At 38.2% G+C, this 13,772-nt stretch overlaps 1 protein-coding gene across 1 annotated transcript; it reads right to left on the bottom strand.

Moving 5' to 3' along the window:
- Positions 1–3,812: 3,812 nt before the first annotated feature.
- Positions 3,813–7,087, bottom strand: LOC107702192 (extracellular calcium-sensing receptor-like). Its single transcript, XM_016504432.1, has 6 exons — positions 6,867–7,087; positions 6,456–6,747; positions 5,455–6,243; positions 5,154–5,381; positions 4,805–4,928; positions 3,813–4,714 (listed from the first exon to the last, which is right to left on the bottom strand). The coding sequence occupies exons 1-6, from the start codon at positions 7,085–7,087 to the stop codon at positions 3,813–3,815; spliced, it is 2,556 nt and encodes an 851-aa protein (XP_016359918.1).
- Positions 7,088–13,772: the final 6,685 nt, after the last annotated feature.

Genomic DNA, 13,772 nt, shown 5'->3' with positions numbered 1-13,772 from the left:
AAAACGAAACAACAACAGCTATGGCCGTTTAAACTGCTAAGAGTAAACAGCTGAAGGGAAGAGGACAAACCTTTTAAACTAATGTGATTATAACCAATTGTGGGATCGCTAATCTGACGTTTGGTTAAAATCGCGTTGCAATAAGGTTTATAAAGTTTTGCATCTGTCTGTTCTTTTCAATGGGAGGAGAGGAAGACAAGAGATATGATGAAATCAGTATGAAAGAGAGAGGGATGAGGTGAAAGAGCCCACTAGTGTGAGGGTTCAGATACACACGTTTAGGTCACATCAACACTTCAAAACACTGCATTTAAGACCACACAATGCTATGTGCTAACCGCAAGTCTTCAATGCTACTAGCTTTGCATAGGCTTCAATGCAAAAGCGTTATCTTCAGTTAGCTTAGCTCATGCTATTTGTGTACAAATAGCTCAAAAATGGCGCTGGCGAACTGCGCTTGCGCACTTGACAGTTACCTCCGGAAAGGGTTTCTTCGAACTTCCGGGTTACGGCTGTTACTATGACTACATATCCTGCAATAACTGGCCTGTGCTACACACGGTCTTGTGGCTATCCACAGTTCACGCTTTTCATGTGGTAATGGCGGCGCATTCCACACTGAACAACCAAAAAGCACTATAGATCCTTGTCTTTTCTTACAGCGCTAAACCATCTCACCTCGTTAGAGTGAGGTAAATTAATGTACAGATTTACTGCAATTAATACAATGACTGTCAATGATATCTTCGGCGGATATCAGTAAATATTTATACCGACAAAAACACGCGTGGATTTAACCACGATTTCACTTGATCAAGATTTCACAATTCTCCCAAAAGTAATAATGGAGTAATTTATCATGTGGGGAAATTAAGATTTGGTTGATACTTATAAAAAGGGTTGTAATTATGCGTATGATACCGAAAATTAACCTTTCATTCCCACTAAGTTATTGCTAATGACACGAGCTTCCATTTAACATCAAACATCAGGTATTTTGCATACTCATTAATAGTCTTATCTACTAAAAGGAAAAGTTATAAGGCAAAGATTAAAATATCATAGGGTTCAATAACACATCAAACAGAAAGCGTAGAAAGGCACAAAACATATTATTTGGGAATATAATTGCCCTTTTAGACTTTTAATGATTGTCTTTTGAAATTGTCTGTTGTAAGTTTTATGTCCCTTTGTCTGACCGAAGAGAAAGAAAAGGGTGTGTCCCTTTTGGAATGCAGGGAGAAAAGGGGAGGTGTCCTGAATCTCCTGGTGATTGAGTTAGGGCTTAAGCAGTTCCAATCCCCCTAAAGGATAAAGACCATGCCTTGACCGGAAGCAGGTACAGATAATTTGGTACCCTGTTGATCATTGATCTTCTTTACGACCGCAGATAGCTGGGGAGGAGAATCTTTAGTTTTTTCGGTGGAATGTGGAGATTCAATCGTTCATTTGTGTCTGTTTGCAGAGGCCCTACACCCATTTATACAAATTATTGTCTTCTGCCTTTCCCCATAATATGTCTGAATTGCCCATTCTCTTATAAGTAATATTATGGTTGTCAATTACAATGTGTCTATTTCGTCTAGATACTTTTTCCTCCTTATCTAGTTCTTGTTCTTTTTGAATTAAGTCAAAGCCACTGCTAGATTCAACCGAGGGGCTGAAAGTTGATTCTAGGGAAGTCTGTGTGCTGTTGGCTACAGCTTGAGCTTGTAGAATTAGATGCATTAGGCATGTGATGATCATCAGATATGTTGTCAGACTTATTCTTTCTCCTCTCCTGTTTGTCTGAAAGGAGAATGTGAGCTCCTTGTGGATCTTTATTTGAGCTTTCATCAGTTTGCACTTCATCTTGTGTCTCTGGTCTCTCGACCCGTAAGCATTTCATGCGGTGTAAGCAGTATAAATATTCTACAACTACTGTATATAAGTATTAAATGAAGTATAAATCTGAAAAAGTTCAATGCTCAAGGCAATATCAGCGATGGTTCTGGTGCCGGAGAGCTCTTCAGGTGGTCTCGAAGCAACATCTGATTTCATCATCGCACTTCAGTCCTTTATAGACAGCAGGTGGATCCAAATGTCTTGTGACATCATACTGGAAATCCCCTAAGAAGTTGTTTATAAAAGGCCTTGCATCTTCTTATTTTTCTTCTTTGGGATTTTTTGCACTGCTTTCTTTTACGCTTTGTCTGAAACATGCTGAGGTAATGCCCACCTTCTTTTTTCTTCAATGCTCTTGCAAATACATGTGTCATCTCTAGCTCTGCTCTTGCTTATACATGTTATAAATGTTTTCTTAATAAATGCTTAAAACAACAAGTGTGATGTTTTACTTAATAAACCCTTTCTCAAAAAAACAAATATAAAACAAATACAATAACGTGTGGTGTATTTCTTAATAAACCGCTTTCTCAACAAATCAAATACAATATCATGTGTGGTTTCTTTCTTAATAAACCAATTTCTCAATACAATAATTACAATAACGTGGTGTATTTCTTAATAAACCGCTTTCTTAATAAATCAAATACAATATCATGTGTGGTGTTTTTCTCAATAAACCACTTTCTCAATAAAACAATACCAATAACAATTGTATTTGGTTACAATACAAAGGTTTTACATAAGAAGTAAAGGCATACTTGCAATAGGACAATTCCTTAATTTCCTCTACAACATGCAGCAGTTGCAAATTTGCCTGTATGAGGCCTTCCCAGGAAATAAACAAAATAGTACACCCTTAGATATAATATCCCAGACAGCAGACAGTTTCGGCCCAGATCCGGGCCCCATCTGGCCCGCATGGATTTCACATGGGCCAGATGTGGGCCGGATCTGGGCCAACACTATGTTGCTGTCTGGGATATTAACTAAATATAATAAACAATGAGGCAGGGTAATTGTATTCTTATGCATATTACACAACAATATATAATCAATCATTGCAGTAAGTTCAGACAGCCAAAACCTAAAATCATATAGACAAGGATATAATCATTTTTAAATAACCATTTTAAGAAAATCAGTGTCTGGTGCAGTAATAGAATAAAAATAAAAATAAAAACTTTATTATTATTTTTGTAAACAATGCTGTAATCTAGTCAAATTTAATTTGCATTTGACATATTGCAATTGACATTTATGAGGCTTAAAACAAAACATACACATAAAAGGTATAAACCTTTGCATATACAAGTAAATTATAAAATTATATGACAAATCAATGTCTGGATGGGTTACTGTGCGTAATGCAGAAAGGTGTAATAAATACAGGCTATTATTTCTTATTTATTTCTAATTGCAACAAGTCATTGTCTTATATAAGGTAGTCATTGTATTTTATAATTTATATAATGCAGGTCCAGAATATGGCTGTCGTAGAGAGAGTTACTATAACTGCAGTCCAAGGCTATACTGCACAGAGCAGAAATAGAGGTTTAGACTGACCCACCAACACATAGTAGTGCTGCTATTGTGATAATGACATGGGAATCCATCAGGGCACAGAACTGTATTTTTACTTTCAGTTTCATCAGTTGTTATGAAAGCAATCCTCAGTACCCATGGCCAAGGAATATGTTTTAGCTTAAAGTCTTTATTTTCACTGTTTACAGACAAAATACTTTCAGATACTTATATGTCGGTTTATTTATTTATTTTACTTTTATCTGTTGACCAAAATTTTATATCAGAAATGTATTTATTGCATCATCTTTGTTTCTCAGTTACATGGTTACACTCTAAAAAAATGCTGGGTTATATTTAACCCAGCATTTTTTAGAGTGTATCTTTGAGTTTAAAGATAAGATCTATGAAGACTTCCCTATCATTTGTTTTTTTGTATTTTTATCTGGTTTTAGTAAAATTATGTAACATTTTGGTATAAATATGCAAAATAGTAAACCAAAACTTGAAGCTAAAATAGCAAATATCTGTACAGCTACAGTAAATTTTCCAGGAGAACTGACATAAGCTGGGATAAATGTGAGCCAGACAGCACAGAATATGAGCATACTGAATGTGATGAACTTGGCTTCATTGAAGTTATCAGGGAGCTTCCGAGCAAAAAAAGCCAGAACAAAACACAAGATTGATAGCAGGCCAGTATAACCCAGAACAGCCCAAAAACCAACAGCTGAACCTAAGTTACATTCTAGGATGATCTTTTCTCTGTAATAGCTCAAATTCATGTACGGGAAAGGTGGGGATATTGTTAACCAAAGCACACAGATAATCACCTGTATTAATGTTAAGGAAACAACACTGAGTCTCTGTTGAAAAGGCCCAAACCATTTCATGACATTACTTCCTGGAAGTGTAGCCCGGAATGCCATTAATACCACTATTGTTTTCCCCAAAACACAGGAGATGCAAAGGACAAAAGTGATCCCAAATGCTGTGTGACGTAACATACAGGACCATTCAGTGGGCCGACCAATGAAAGTAAGTGAACAGAGAAAACACAGTGAGAGTGAGAAGAGCAACAAGAAGCTCAGCTCTGAGTTGTTGGCTCTTACAATAGGTGTTTCCTTATGAAGATAAAACAGAAAATATATTATTGCCGTTAATAACACCCCAAAGAAGGAGAAAATACAAAGCACCTTTCCCATGATTTCTGTATAGGAAAGGAATTCAACCACTTTTAATACACATTTGTCTTTGCTTTCATTTGACCAGTACTCCAAATCACAAGGAAAACAGTCATTAGAATCTGTGAAGGAAAAAAAAAAAAAAAAATGACAGTATTATATATTATAATATGTTCATGAGAGGTATTCAGTGTTTCTTTTTCTTTTTTTACCAGTTACATTGTTGATTTCTCCCTCTGCACATGGAATGCAGTCATAACAGCAGATAGGTTGTCCTTTTAGCACAGCCTTTCTAGTGCCAGGGGGGCAGCTCTCACTGCACACGGACACAGGCAACTATGCAAAAATAATTTGTCACACACAACATGACGATTTAAAATCTTAAATTAATTGATTGTCTCCATGGAATAATTGCTTTTATGCTATGTTTTTTATGCTTTTATGCAATTGTTTATAGATATTTCATACACGCTTTTAACTGTTCTTCAGTTGTTGTTCTTTTCATAATTAAACGGTTATATGACATGCTACCTTATAATTGATTATATAATATTGATATACCTGTCCAGTGTTTCTTGCCCATAAGACACGTTCCTGATTGACCCGAAGACGCTGTTCTGAAGACAGTGAGCTGTCATACACTCCCACATGCTCAAACTGCAGACCTACATTCCCAGCAGGCTGCCAGTTCACCAGGTCATATCTCGCCACTGGATCACCACTTGCATCAAAGAAAATTTCTTCACCTGTTTTAACAGTGAATCTCACATCCATCATATACGCCAACATCTGAGGGGAAAGACCAGAAACATAATTTGTTTCAGTATGATTTTCTACTATTATGTTTTTTGCTCTTATATACCTTTTGTGGTGTGGGTTGTTCTTTTGTGCTACTGTTGGTGGATGATTTCAAGTCCTTTAATACGTTATGTAATGTATGTGCTACAGCATACACTGCAGTGTACACTTTATTTGCTATTCGTAGCTCTGATACATCAGTAAATTCGTTTTGCAGCTCTGCCAGTTTCTCTGAGCCAGTACAGGCACCACTACCAGTGGTCCTGAAAGAGCACTGAAAAGTTGTTTCCCAGAATTCTTTTAAAATTTCATTGTTTGGTTCTTGATCAGGGTGCACATTCACTAGGAACTCTCGCAAGCCCATAAGTTTGGCATTTGCTATAGCAAAACCCAACGCTCCAGAAAGGAAACTGTACTCCTTTGTTTCTGCAAGAGTTCGAGAAGTGATCCAGGATTCACTCCCAACCCACTGCAGCCCTGTGATGTTGTGTTGCACCATTACTTTCAGGAGGGGAACAAAATCTCCTAATGCAACAAAAGCCACCACCACCCTGGCGGTGCCCTTCTTTATCACTTCTAGCGTCTTCAGAAACTGCTCTTTTGGATCGGTGCTTAATATGGCCTCTGAGTATTCAATACAAACCCCCTCTTGTTTTGCAGCCTCCTCAAATGCTGCAATGCCGTTATTACCATAGTCTCCACGACTCCTGACCGTCCCAACCCAGGTCCAGCCAAAGTGCTTTACAAGCTGAGCCAGTGCTCTGCTTTGGTAATAATCACTGGGTATTGTTCTGAAGAAGGATGGATATCTTTTTCTGTTACTCAGGCAAGCACATGTGGCAAAATGACTGATCTACAAGAAACATAACCACTTCATATCATTACTATACAAATAACATAATTTTCATAAACATTACAAACGCTACAATCTAAACATTGCTTTCTATATTTACAACAATTGATTTTCATTTTAATTCAAAGGATTTATAAATGGTGCATGTTCCTGTGCTTCATCATACGCTGATTCAACATGATAACAAGGAGCAGATAAGTAAGAGTTCTTACAACAGGTATGCTGAAAGGACCAACTACTGAAGCCAGTGCTATGGTGGGAGAGGAGTTTGACTCTCCAACAATTGCATAAACAGCTGGTGGTCTAGAGCAGGATGTATCACTCAAAGTCTGTTTATAACCATTCATCAAAGACATGCTTGAAAGAATAGTCTGAGCTATAGAGCTACATGAATCATATATATTATAGCCCAAAGAAACACCAGGTAGCAGGTGTGTGCTATTATTTATCTCCTCAATAGCAAAAATCAGTGTCTGAGCAAATTTAAACCCACGCAAGTTGAAGCTGTGGAAATAGAGCATCAGTTCTGTGTCTTTCATTCTTGCAAGATCATCAGAATTATTTATTTAGTTATTTTTAAAGAATTTATATTGTCAACTCCAAAGAATTGTTTTCATACAGACCTGCCACATGTTGTTGGTTCTGGTTTGGAAGTGAAGGTATGCATCTTTAACAGAGCACTTCTGTGGAATGATAAAACTGCCCCAATATTGACATCTTTTTGTGCAGAAAGTAGAGGGAGGACAGGCTGACCAAGCAGTCTGCATACTTGTGCTGAAGCTGGAACACAGACCCCATACACCAAGAGCAGTAGTTGTAGCAATGACACAGTCCTCTTTGCCATGCCAATATATATGCGGGGCAGGAACCTCTGAGAAAGAAAAGGGACAGTGCTTCCTTTTATTGTGTCTTCATATGCCCATTGGGGTTGGCACATTGAATCCTCAACTATAGTTTGGCTATATTATGTGTACAGATTGTATTGTATTTGCCCAGATTTTCTTGTTGCACCCTAAAGTTTCAGAGGTTGTAAATTGCAAAGACCCCAAACTTGATGGAATAGTTTTCAATTACTACTCAGACAAGAGCACACAAATCCAGTCCACTGTGTAGCGCTATAATAAGTACATGTATTATGGAATTGTTTGTGAATGTTAAGAAATGATCTTTGTATGATGCAATGAATTATGTCAGTGTTAAAAATTCCTCCTAGGACATTTCTGCATCTATCATCTAGTGATCATAATGACAAAAAGTAAGCAAAGCCATTTGATTCATCAAAGCATTGCACAAATAAAAGACAATGACATTTTTCTGTTGCTCATTTTGACTGTTTTACCTATGTCTATGGAACACAAAGTGAGAAGAAAAAAGAAAAAAAAAAAACATTCTAAAGGCCTGTTCACACCAAGAACGATAACTATAAAGACAATGATATTAGTGTCCACACCAGCGGACGATATCGCCTGTTTATTCTAAGCGCACGCTCATCTGTCACTTTAAATTCTTGAGCTCATGATAGCAGGATTGATTCTGATTGGCTGTCAATGTTTTCATCGTTCATCAGCTGGAAAAAAATAGTTCTGAAAGTGATTCCAATGATATAATTTCTCTGTGCCTTTATCGTTATAGCAGTGGTGTGGACTCTGCTATTCTTTAATATTGAGAAAGATTTTTAGAACTATATCTTTATCGTTATCTTTGTAGTGATCGTTCTTGGTGTGAATGGGCCTTAAGGGTGCAACAACCAAAAAAAAATAAAAAATAAATAAACCCTCAGCATACCTCCACAACCATTTGACTGTCACGGTGCACACACACGAGGAACGAGGAGACGCTGGAGAATACTTTATCAAGACTTTATTTTCAGGAACCAAGGGAGACGAACTCAGGAAGACGTTTAACAGCGGACAGAGAACTAGGGACTGGGAACACTTTAAATACACACAGGCGGAGGGGATGAGGAGACACACCTGGGAGCAATGAAACACTAATCAGGCGAGGAACACTGGGGAACAGGGTAGCGCTGACGTGGTGCTGGCACTGGAGGGCGCTCTGGAGGAGCAGGCACAGCAAAGCGCTTTCGAGGAACTGGCACTGGAGTGAGTTTAGGGGCTGGAGCAGACACTGGTGCAAGCTCTGGGGCTGGAGCCGACGCTGGAGCCGGCACTGGAGCGATCTCTGGGGCTGGAGCCGGCACTGGAGCGAGTTCTGGGGCTGGAGCCGGCACTGGAGCGAGTTCTGTGGCTGGAGCCGACACTGGAGCAAGCTCTGGGGCTAGGATGAGGGCGGAGAACAGTCTTTTCCTCCTCATCCTCCTACTTTGGTTAAGAGGTGAACGGCGCGGCCGGCAGACATTAACTGCCGGCTGACTTGGGGAAGCCGCGGACGGCGGTGGGATGGATCTGGCTTGGGACCTGACACTCCCCAGACACCGGAAGACACCTTCTCTCCAACACAGTCCAGTGGTGTCTGAGAGGTCCACGGAGCTATGGTAGTTGGCCACGAGCCAGAACAGCTGATTGAGGACGGCGTCTTCTAACGCCGTCACCTCCGCGAGCTTGCAGAACTCCCGGGCGTAGTCGTAGAAGGGGAGATCGAGGCAAGCTAGGGCGGCGACGCAAACGGCAATTTCCATCGCCGCGGGGGGAGGGGGAACCAGGAAACAAAAACTTGCAAAAACACGGAAATTAAACACAGGGAAGGGATGCCACTTACTGTTTGGTCCGCTGTTCTGTCACGGTGCACACACACGAGGAACGAGGAGACGCTGGAGAATACTTTACCAAGACTTTATTTTCAGGAACACAAGGGAGACGAACTCAGGAAGACGTTTAACAGCGGACAGAGAACTTGGGAGTGGGAACACTATTTATACACACAGGAGGAGGGGATGACGAGACACACCTGGGAGCAATGAAACACTAATCAGGGGAGGAACAGGAAACTAACCAAATAAGGGCATGGGAAGGCACATGGGGAGCAGGACACACACAAAACATGGAACAGAGTCTGACATTGACATTTAGCATGTTTTTATTTTATTTTATTTTTTGTTGCTTTAATAAATTACAAATACATTATAACTTAAACAGATGCTTTAACTAATATTTGTGGAATCTTAAAGGCAGGAATAAAAAATATATTTTTCCACTGAATCATTCAGTGCCCCCAAATTCGATTCAACGCAATAAAATTCAATTCATTTCACATTTATTTCTATTGCGCTTTTCACGATACAAATTGTTGCAAAGCCGCTTCACAGAAAATTTGGTAGTTTTGTATGTTGGTTCAGGGTTGGCATCATCTGAGGTCCTCTGAGGGTTTGGCACCATCTCTTCTCAGGTGTTCAGTCATCTCAGATCTTTGTAAGGGTTGGATCCACACTGAAGCTTGTTGGGATGCCCACCCCGTGGCAGAAACAGAGAAACAAATAGAGAAAAATTAGAGTAGCTGCTGTTCTAAAGCCAAGCAAATAATTGTGTGTTCAACCCAAGCGGAAGAATGATAATGTGCAATTGATAAGATATAACTGAAGTATAAGGTTACGAAATGGCTAAAGAGATGTGTCTTTAATCTAGATTTAAATAGAGAGAGTGTGTCTGAACCCCAAACATTGTCAGGAAGGCTATTCCAGAGTTTGGGAGCCAAATGTGAAAAAGCTCTACCTGCTTTACTGGACTTTGCTATTATCCTACAAAAAGTCCAGAGTTTTGTGACTTTAGGAAGCGTGATGGATTATAGTGTGATAGAATACCTATTTAGGTATGCATAAGCTAAACCATTTAGGGCATTATAAGTAGTGATATTTTGTAACTGTGTAGAGACTGTAAGACAGTATAGAGACTGTAAAATTGGGGAAATATGATCATATTTTCTTGACCTGATAACGACTCTAGCAGCTGCATTTTGGACTACCTGTAGCTTGTTTATTCAAGATGCAGGACAACCACCTAGTAGTGCAATAAGTAGTATAATAGTCCAGGTTGTGAATGCATGAACTAGCTTTTCTGCATCAAAACAGGTAACATGTTCCATAGCTTGCCAATGTTTCTAAGATGTAAGAATGCTGTTTTGTTTTAACATAATGAAATATGATTTTCAAAAGACAAGTTGCTATCTAATGTAACACCCAATTTTTTCACTGTAGAGGGAATAACAGTACATCCGTCTAGTGTACTCTGTGTACTGTTTTTTGGTCCAATAAGTAATATTTCTGTCTTATTCAAATTTATTAGGAGAAAATTATTGGTCTTCCAATCTTTTACTTTTTTAACACAGTCTGTTAGCTTAGATAATTTTGAAGTGGCATCTGGTCTTGTTGAAATACATAGTTTAGTATCATCAGCATAAAACTGGAAACTAATTCTGTATTTTCTAATAATATTACCAAGGGGCAACATGTATATTGTTGTAAATGAAAATAGCATAGAGCCTAAGACAGATCCTTGTGGCACTCCATACTTTACTGGCGTTAATTGGAGATGATTCCCCCTTTAAATAAACAATTGATAATGGTCGGATAGGTAGGATCTAAACTACCTTAAAACCTGCCCTTGAATACCAATAGTTTTGTAATCGATCTATGAGTATGTCATGATCTATTGTGTCGAACGCAGCACTAAAATCAAGTAAATCTATTAATGAGATGCAGCCTTGGTCTGACGCAAGAAGCAAGTAATTTGTGATTTTAATAAGTGCAGTTTTTCTTCAGGTGGGATGAATGAAGCTGAATTACAAGATTCCGTAGATTTGAAATTTGTTATTATATTTCAGATGCTATGTATTTTATCATTGAATAAATTCATAAAGTCATTACTACTAAACTGAGGGAATATTTCGTTTGGATGACATCTGATTATTTGTTAATTAGCCACTGTGCTAAAAAAAAACAAAAAAAAAAACTTGGATTGTTTTGATTCATTTCTATGAATATGTTGAATGAATAAGTGAATATGTTTGCGGATATGTTCGGCCCTGGCAGCATTTAGAGACTGTCTACAGCTGGACATACTGTTTTTCCACGCAATTCTAAAAACTTCCAGGTTGTTTTTTTTTTTCTTTTTTCTTTTTTCTTTCTTGAGTGAATGGGTATTACTGTTGTACCACGGCATAGTATGTTTTTCTCTAAGTTTTTTTTTTTTTACTTTGACAGGGGCAAAAGCTTCTAATGTATTAGGTAATATAGTGCCATTATTGCTAGTCATTTCATCTAGTTCATGTGCATTTATGGGTACACGGAGCAGTTGAGACAAATCAGAAGGTTATTTGTGAATCTATCTTTAGTGGTTGGAACAATAGTTCTACCCGGACGATAAGGGGGAGCCATATATCCGTAATACGCAGCATGCACAATACAAGGTAATGGTCAGTAGCATAATCACTTTGAGGTACAATATGCATATCAGTAAAATCAATTCCATGCAATATAATTAAATCTAGCGTATGATTAAAATGATGAGTGGACCCAGTGACATTTTGCTTGACCCCAAAAGAGTTTATCAGGACTGCAAACGCAAGTCTTAACCCATCATTTGTATTATCAACATGAATGTTAAAGTCTCCAACAATTAGCGCTTTATCAACATTAACTAAGAGGTCTGAGAGGAATTCTGCAAACTCTTAAAGGAAATCTGCATACAGCCCTGGCGGTCTATACACGGTAGCCAGAGCAAGAGATATTAAATATTTTTTCTGCATATCTGACAGTTAAAAATTAAACAGTATTTCAAATGAGTTAAAGCTGTATCCTGTTTGCTGAGTAACGTTGAGGATATCACTGTATATTGTTGCAACACCGCTACTACAACCAATCTGACGGGGCTCATGCTTATAACAGTAGCTTGGTGAAGTAGACTCATTTAGACCAATATAGTAATTTGGTTTGAGCCAGGTTTCAGTCAAGCAGAGTACATCAAAACTATTACATGTGATAATTTCATTTACAATAACTGTTTTGGGTGTGAGTGATCTAATGTTTAGGAGCCCAAGTTTTAAAAATTTTTTTTTTTTTTTTATTCTGCATTTTTCTGGTTTAATGATCACAATGATTTTTTATTTGTATTTTCTTTCTATATCCTGCATTATATTTATATTTTGAACTCACTATTCGGGGAACAGACACAGTCCTTATAGAATGGACAACACAAGTACTTCTATATTTAAGTGGGTAGAACAAAAGCCATCATAGCAGTTATTTGAGAATTGGCTTACTAGTCATATGAAGTGTAGCATCCTGGAGATGTTGTCTGACAGGAGTTCCGCTCTGACTCTGCTGGGGTGCAGGCCATTAGCACGTAAAAGCCTAGGACATTCCCAGAAAAGATTCCAGTTATTAACAAAGAGCAGTTTCTGTTCTTTACATCATGACAATAACCCTTCGTTTAGAGCAAAAAGTCTACTGAAACTTTTGTGTCCTCGATGATACGTGGGAAGCGGTTCTGATACGATGATCCTCGTCGTGAGTGATGTGCTGTGTACCGTATCAATCAGGCCCCTGAAGTCTAGAGCTGCCCTCGACTAAAGATTTTTCTGGTCGACTAGTAGTCGTTCATTTTAAGCATTAGTCGACTAATCGCACATTTATTAATAAATCATTTAAATCATAATAATGAGCGACTAGTAGTCGTTCATTTTAAGCATTAGTCGACTAATCGCACATTTATTAATAAATCATTTAAATCATAATAATGAGCCTTTAATTGCCTAGCCTATAAACGCTCAAGCACACGCATAAAGCTTGGCACAGTGCACCGGCAGAAGCTAATGATTATGAATGTGTCAGAGAAAAACAGTAAGGAGGCTGCATTAACATTTTAATAATGTATTGATACACTAGTGATTTATTTGTTTTCAGCATGAGAGATGAAGTCGATGACACTGAACTCATCATCTCCGCAGTAGTGGAGTTCCATGAAGAAACGTGCATGATGCATATTTCATACGGATTACATAATCGGAGAATATTTGTTTTCCATTTGAATTGGTTCATTTGAAAGTAGACATTTCACTCTCTTTAGATATGCTTTCATATCTGTAAGGCAATTATACACAGAGATTCAGAGTTTCGCACTCAAGTTCACATGACTGAGATGGCAGAAAGCGCATCCTGTTTGCTTTCATTATTTTACCAAAGCGCAATATTTTGTTGTTATTGTGAGTGCAAACAAATAAACGTAGAGTCTTTACAGATTCGAAAGATGTATTACTCTTATCTGTATGACCAAAAATGTCAGAGTGTTTTAAGATCAAGTAACAGCACAGGCGCCTCCATCAGTACTGCAATGAGCACTAATGTTCAGCTTCCACACTCCGCACAGACACTTGAATAATTTGTTCTCTCAATTATTTCTAGTTTTCTAAACCGGTTTTGACAGCAACTGCATTGCAGTTCTTGTCTATTTATAGCTTTGCTTTCATAGTCTATATATTGTTTGTGTGTAACAAGATATAAAGTGCAGATTTTGAGAGTTTAAATTGTCAACAAAACAGGATGGGTTTTTACCCCCCCCCCCCTTTTTTGAAAGCTT

Source organism: Sinocyclocheilus anshuiensis, unplaced genomic scaffold (assembly GCF_001515605.1).
Source record: "Sinocyclocheilus anshuiensis isolate Anshui unplaced genomic scaffold, SAMN03320099.WGS_v1.1 scaffold618, whole genome shotgun sequence".
Lineage (NCBI taxonomy): Eukaryota > Metazoa > Chordata > Actinopteri > Cypriniformes > Cyprinidae > Sinocyclocheilus > Sinocyclocheilus anshuiensis.
The sequence above is the reverse complement of the archived record's forward strand: the minus strand, read 5'-3'. Positions and strand labels throughout refer to the sequence as shown.

Bases quoted from the DNA above. Each gene is read 5' to 3' on its own strand.
- LOC107702192 (XM_016504432.1), bottom strand. From the start codon at position 7,087: ATGGCAAAGAGGACTGTGTCATTGCTACAACTACTGCTCTTGGTGTAT. The intron at 4,929-5,153 runs GTATATCAATAT...ATTTTTGCATAG, and splicing joins GGGCAAGAAACACTGGACAG to TTGCCTGTGTCCGTGTGCAG. The intron at 4,715-4,804 runs GTAAAAAAAGAA...TTTCCTTCACAG, and splicing joins AGAAATCAACAATGTAACTG to ATTCTAATGACTGTTTTCCT.